The sequence below is a fragment of the Galeopterus variegatus genome, unplaced genomic scaffold (assembly GCF_000696425.1).
Source record: "Galeopterus variegatus unplaced genomic scaffold, G_variegatus-3.0.2 Scaffold9880, whole genome shotgun sequence".
Lineage (NCBI taxonomy): Eukaryota > Metazoa > Chordata > Mammalia > Dermoptera > Cynocephalidae > Galeopterus > Galeopterus variegatus.
The window spans coordinates 21759-28762 of NW_007735991.1; the positions used below are offsets into that span (position 1 = coordinate 21759).

The 7004-nt window shown below is 51.3% G+C and overlaps 1 protein-coding gene across 1 annotated transcript in view; it reads right to left on the minus strand.

Moving 5' to 3' along the window:
• Window positions 1-4237: 4237 nt before the first annotated feature.
• SERPINA12 (serpin peptidase inhibitor, clade A (alpha-1 antiproteinase, antitrypsin), member 12) overlaps window positions 4238-7004 on the minus strand; it is a 10263-nt gene continuing 7496 nt past the window's right edge. The window contains exons 3-4 of the mRNA XM_008593938.1: window positions 6104-6251; window positions 4238-4459 (exon numbers count right to left, since the gene is read on the minus strand). Coding sequence (XP_008592160.1) covers window positions 4268-4459; window positions 6104-6251 — 340 coding nt within the window. The 3' untranslated portion in view covers window positions 4238-4267. The remainder of the gene's footprint in view (window positions 4460-6103; window positions 6252-7004) is intronic.

The window sequence follows — 7004 nt, forward strand, 5'->3', positions numbered from 1 at the left end:
AGAGAGTGGGGGGGGGTGGCAGAGCAGACGCAGGGGGTGGCAGTGCAGACCGTGTGAAGGAGCAGGCATGGCCACGTCCCAGCCGGCAGGCCTGCCCTCCCAGAGGAGAGGGGAGCTTTGGGGGATGCTGGCTGGGTCTGGACAAGGGTGATTGCCATGGAAGTCTTTCTTTTCAGCAAACACATGCTGAGCACGTGCTCTGTGTCATGCACTGGCCTGGGCACAGGGGACACAAGGACATCTAGTTTGTAGCCAGAGGGACACTTACAACACATGAGTTTGCCTCTAACTAAACACCTGTGATGTCCTGACACAGCTCTTCAGCTAAGGATCAGCATACCCCAGGCCCCCGAGGGCCCCTACCTCTCCAGCCTCACACCCACCTCCTCCTGCCTTACTTTGTTGTGGTGGAGACATTCATCTTGTTTTTCTCATCCATGCACCTCCTTGCCTCAGGGCCTTTGCACATGCTCTTCCCTCTGCTTGGCAGAGTCTCCCTCTGTTCCCACCCCAGCTCCTTCCTTTTTATTTATTGTTTTTCAAAATAGAACTTATTTCTGTAGTTAAGAATGAAAATATGGGGCCGGCCCGGTGGCGCACTGGATAGGTGCGCCGCTTGGGAAGTGCGGCAGCACTCCCACCCGAGGGTTCGGATCCCACATACAGACCGGTTCCCGCTCACTGGCTGAGCGAGGCGCGGGAGCAACACCGAGGGTTGCGATCCCGTTGCCGGTCCCCGGTCCGGTACGGGGGCAACACTGAGGGTTGCGATCCGTTGCCGGACACGGAAAAAGACAAAAGACAAAAAAAAAAAAAAGAATGAAAATATGGCTGTGAGAGTAGGACATCATATTGAAAAAATTCAACATGTGCAACAGTCATTTTAAAAATAGTGACAACGAAGATAGATAAAGCACTAAAGCTTATGCCCAATTTTATTTGAAAGGCCAACCAGTATTTTATATACTTTTGAAAAAATGCACCCATATACAGTTTTAATTAATAGTTACAGTTTAAAAACAGATGAGTTCCCAGCATTTAGAGCTCTCCCCAAATGTCAAATCGCTGGAGAAGCCTGCTCTGGGTCCCTGGACTGGCTCAGACTCTCCAAGCACCCCCTAATCACCATTCACCATGCTCACTGCAGCTCATGATTGCACATTGATGTGTGTGTTACTCAGTTCATGGCTGCTTCCCCACTGAGTATTAACTCCATGAGGGCAGGAGCTAGGCTATTTATTTTAGCACCTGGCCCAGAATTGCAGCCCCCTAAGTCATTGTCTGATGTAAGATTAATAGCAGCCCACATGGGGGCGGAGGGAACACTCAGACCCACCAGCCGTCATCATATGTGGAAATGAATGCTTTCTTGGAAGGCTGCTTGGAAGATGCTGGAACGGTAGAGAAAAGCTCACAAAGAGGTCATAATGGCTTGGGTACTAAAGGGTGAGTAGAAGCTTGTTAGGCACGAGGAAATTCCCATTACAGGGGATGGAGAGGCAAATGCCTGGAGAGCAGCTTTTTAGAAAAGAGCTGGTCTGGGCCGGCCCGGTGGCGCACTGCTACAGTGCGACTCTTGGGAGTGCGGTGGCGCTCCCGCCGAGGGTTCGGATCCCACATACAGACCGGTTCCTGCTCACTGGCTGAGCGAGGTGCGGGTGCAACACTGAGGGTTGCGATCCGTTTCCGGACACGAAAAAAGACAAAAAGGAAAAAAAAAAAAAAGAGCTGGTCAAGCTATCCCAGTACTGGGTGTGTACCCAAAGGAAATGAAATCACTATATCAAAAAGTCACCTGCACTCCCATGTTTATTGCAGCACTATTCACAATAGCCAAGAGATGGAATCAACCTAAATCAACCATCCATGTCCATCAATGGATGAATGTGTAAAAAAAAACTGTGGTGTATAACACAGTGGAACACTACTCAGCTATAAAAAGAAGTGATATCCTATCATTTTCAGCAACATGGACAGAGCTGGAAACCATCACATCAAATGAAGCAAGTCAGGCACAGAAAGCCAAATACTGCCTGATCTCACTCATATGTGGAATCTAAAAAAAACAACAAAAAAGTGTTTCTCCTAGAAGTGGAGCGGAATAATGGTTACCAGAGGCCGGTGGGAGGCAGAGAGAAGTGCTGGACTAACGGGCACAAAACTACGGTATCTACCCTAAGTGAGTCATCGTGCAGGGTGTGCGTGTATTGAAACAACACACTGTACCCCACGAATATGTACAAGTAAACGTTAAAATTTTTAAAAAGAAGAAAAGAAAACAGCTGGTCATCGCAGAGGCTGGGGGTTGGGGAGCATTGAAGATGGGACCCGTGTCTCTCTCTCTACTGCTCGCCTGCATGCCAGCCGTGGTTCCTACGCCATCTCGTGAAATCTGCAGGGCTCCTGGGCCCCAGGAGGTAGATATCATTATCCCCTTTCAACAAATGAAGAGGCCGAGGCTCAGAAGGATTCGGCAACATGCTCAGGTCACCCAGCCATTAAATGGCATTCCCGGTTGTGCCATATCCCTACGGTCACGTGTTGCCCAGCTGAGATGACCACGGGGACTTTCCATGTGTGTCTGCTGTCTTCCCACACCCACCCTCAGGCTGGAGCAGGGGGAAGAGTGATGTCAGCAGAGTGCATGGTGGGATTCCCAGCCCCCTGCCCACTCTGGTGTCCCCGGAGGAGGGTCTCAGCCTTCTCCCCCACGCCCACCCTCTCAAAAGGAGCCGCTTACTCTGGGGCTCCGCAATCTCAGCACTTACCGTCGCACACTAGCCCAGCCCCTCTCCAGGCTGCCTTCTCCACCAGCCTGAGGCCTAGGGCTCCAGGGCCCTGCGGGCGCCCAGGACCTAAGAGGGGGAGGTGCTTACTGGATCCACACTCACAGAAGGGGACGTGGTGAGGGGCTGAACAATGAATGGCTGGGCCCCAGGGCAGTGTGAGGCCCCTCCCTTCCCACCAAATCAGAAGACATGAAGTCACTTCACCTCTCTGAGCCTCAGTTTCCACATCTGTCATATGGACGTCCATTCTGGCTGCCCATGGGGCAGCTGTGACCAGAACACACAAAAAAACAGTGAGCTGCAAATTGGGAGACTTGCCCAGGGAATGACAACTGGTGCTAGCTTAGGCTCCTTAGTGCCAAGCCAGTCAGGATCCCCTCCTCCCCAAACATCAGACGGCATTAGGAATTCACTGCAGGAGGCAAAGGAACCTGCTGCCTGAAAGGAGACCACCCCTCACTAGTAACCTAAGTAGGCTTGTGAGCACCTTGTGCCCCCTAGTGGTCACAGACAGACACTGCAGAGCCTTGTTTCCTGGGGCAGGTGCTGGGAGAGACCACCCCTCACTAGTAACCTAAGTAGGCTTGTGAGCACCTGGTGCCCCCTAGTGGTCACAGACAGACACTGCAGAGCCTTGTTTCCTGGGGCAGGTGCTGGGACTCCATAGACAGAAGCTCTTCAGCTGAGCTTATCAACAGGTTCCAATGGCAGGTTCGTCTGCCTTTGATGACAAGATGGGAGACCTAGAATCTCCTTTTTGTGTTGAATAAACAAAGCTGGCAGTAAGTAGCTGCTATTCTAATGCTGCCCAAGGGACTGGACCAGCCTCACCCCTGCTTTGCCATCAACGTGGAAGCCTGGCTGAGCCCAGAGCTCCCACAGAGACAATCTGGGGAGGATAACTGTATGGCTCACCGCCAAAGACCCAAGGCTGAAGGCCAACAAAGGGGAACTAACTTTTCTAAAGCATTGGGCTGGCTTCCTCCGGAGCTCTGCAAGGGAATATAGTGATCCTCACTTCAGAAATAAGGAAACAGAGGCTCAGAGAGAGTATGTGGCTTTCCCAGAGATACCTCATTCTAGGATTTAAACCCAGGTCTCTCTCACTCCAAACTCCAGGTATTGCTGTGGCTCACACCTTTCCCAAAGTATCCACTAACAGTTGGCAGACCTGGGGGTGGGGGGGGAGTATTTGTTTATTAAATCACAAACCCCCTCTGCCTGCTGGAAGAGAGAGAACACCAAGTGGGGTGGGTGTGGGGCATCTAACAGTGACATTCGAATACGCAAGGAGGGGGCTGAGGGAGTAGAGGGAGCCCAGGGCTCCGAGAGCCAGCATTGCCACTCATTTGGGCGGTTTAGGAGATTGTGATGATGTGGGACTAGACTGGAATGTGCTTGTGGCTCTGATCCTAGGGAGATGAAATATTTTCAGCCCCAGGCCATGGTTGAGGTCCACCGCAAGCTGGAATTCCCCTTTATTTCCCACCAGGATAAACAATCTTTCCCAAGAACAGCATGGAAGGCGTGATCTTCTCGTAAATAATCAGCAGATAGGATCTGTTTATCTTGAAATTTATCGGCCTCTCCATGGGCAGCGTCTGCACTCCGGAGCCTGCGGCCCCCTCTGCCCCCCGCTCATCCATCTTCAGCTCAGCCTTGTGTACCGCCTGCAGGAACCAAGGGTAAGGTCAGTACTTGCCAAGCCTCTCAGAGACCGTGGTGGGCCAGAGGCCCAGAGAGGCCCAGAGAGGGAGACAACTTGGCCAAAGTCACCCAGCACAGCAGTAACATGGCTAGTGCCAGCCACCCTGGGACTCCTGACTCTTCTGCTATCATCGCTGGAGGATATTTGACAAGCAGGTATAGCATGAAGGAAAAGATGGTGCAGCGGGAGCATGAGTTACGGGGAGGAGATGGAGCAGGGTGTGCTATCCTTCCCATGAATTACAGGGAAGCATCAACCATGATCATGGCAGAAAGGTCTGCTGAGCCTCAGCGAGATGGAAGTGGGGTGGTGGCATCCCTGCCCCGAAGCCTCCCGCACTTCCATCCCCTGGTATATGCTTATGAGGGAACCAGATTCCAGGTTAGCTGTTTGAGATGACTCGGACCCCAGGCCCACCCCAGTGGAGTCAATATCTGTGACTAGTTGATTGATACTGGGAAATTGATGGGCCTCTTTGAAATACTGGCACATTTCATTCTAGTCTACAAAATTCTAACACTTCTACCTGCAGTAAACAGGCCAATCACAGATATCAGCCCACCTAAAAGAAAAAGAAACAAGCCACTGAACTCAATAAAGATTTGCACAAAAAGGGTAGCTGGCATTGAATGTTTGTGGGAAGTTGGTGGCAGGAAAACTCAAAAGTGAGAAAATTCTATTAACTGCATCTCTCCCTCTTGCAAATAGGAAAATGAAGCTGAATCTGTGCCCTCTGCTTCAGAACAGTTGGCTTGTTTAGCAACCCAGATCCCGCCCAGATTGGCTTGAACCCCACCCACCCCTTTACTCCGCTCAGCGCCAGCCAAAACCCACCGCCCACCAGCCATTCCCCAGGCACTACTCCAGCCTTTCCCACCTCCCTGTCTTGGGCCACCTGCTCCCCTTGCTGGAGGATCTCCCCACACCCATCTCTGATTGTTCAAATCTTTCCCCTCCTTCAATGCCCTTTTAACCCTAAAGTACATTGCCAGATAAAACATAGGATGTCCAGTTAAATTTGAATTCAAGATAAACAATGAATATGTTTTAGTGTAAATATTTAAGATGTACTTACAGTAAAAAAAGTTACTCATTGTTTATCTGAAATTCAAATTTCACTGGGCGCCTTGTATTTGCTAAATCTGGTGACCCTACCTATATGGTTCTGTTTGCTCGCCCCGAACAGGTAGGTGCTCACCATTGCCAGAGGCCACAGGACCTTTGCTTGCTCACCTCTTCATTATGAGGAATGTGTTTATGACTTACTCCTAAGAAGCCTAAGAGGACTTTGAGAGAGGGTCTGACACAGCCCTAAAATAGTTCCAGGCCCGATAAAGGTTCCAGGCCTTGATCAACGTTTGTTACATTGAATCGACTTCCAGGAGATTGAATTTTCCAGTTCTAACGACTTGAAACATGAATCCTGCGGAGATTATGTGGTTTGCCCAGAACCACACAGCTGGTAAGGGACAGAGCTGGATTCAAGCCTGGCCCAACTGGCAGGTAGATCTTTGCATGTGCAGACCCTGTGACAGTGGCTCTGGCCCAGGGCTATGCAAAGGCTCCCCGTACTGGAGGGGTCAGTGCCCATGCCAGGCAGGCTTACCTTGCCCACTTTCAGGCTGCGATTTGGGGAGATCCTGGTGAGATCACCGTGTTCCTCAAAGATTTTGGTGATACCCATGTCGGAGAGAGTCTTCTTCAGGTCATAGGTACCTGTGATGTGGAGCTTGGGAATGAACACATCTACAACCCTGGGGATTAAAAGTGACAAAGGTGAGAGGTAGTGTCCTACATTTTCCGGGGCAGGCCTCAGGAGAGATGATGAATGAGACATTTGTCCTCCCAGGCCCAAAGGTCATAGATCTTCTTGCTCTGTCCAGAATGAGAAGGGATTCCTTAACCCTGGGACCCTAGCTTCCAAACACCTAATGCTCTCTGAACTGTCCCTACTTCCCATCAAGACTGCCCCAGGGCCCTCATCCACAGGGAATGTCCTCAAGTCCCCATCATCTCAGGGCCCCTTCAGCCATAGTCACTGATGCTCTCCCCACTGTAGTCTCTGCCACGCCCGAGCCCTGAGCCTATCCCAACCCCAGCAGACTTGACGCTAGAGGCCACCCTGAGATCTGGAGCTGGGCAGAACTGAGTTCAAATCCACTCTGCCTCCTTAAGTCACTTGGGCAAAAAAGAGGATGATAATCATGGCACCCGTGGGACGCTGAGTGCCCAAGCAAACGTGTGAAGAGCTCAGCAGATCATGAGTGACCCCAGGCGTTCATCCTCTTGCTGGAGAGGTTGCACAGCCTCACATCCTCTGTGGCTGGGCCCGGATAGGCCTCCCTGCCCGGAGTCTGCGGCCAGGTGTCCCTGAGTACCTACAGGCCCTGGGTTCTCGTTCACCTGGCTCTGACCCCATTTCTTCTCACCTCTCCAAGGACCTCATTCCTGCCTATGTTTCCTCTCTCCCCTGCATCATTCATAAACGGTGTCTACTTGATCAGTCC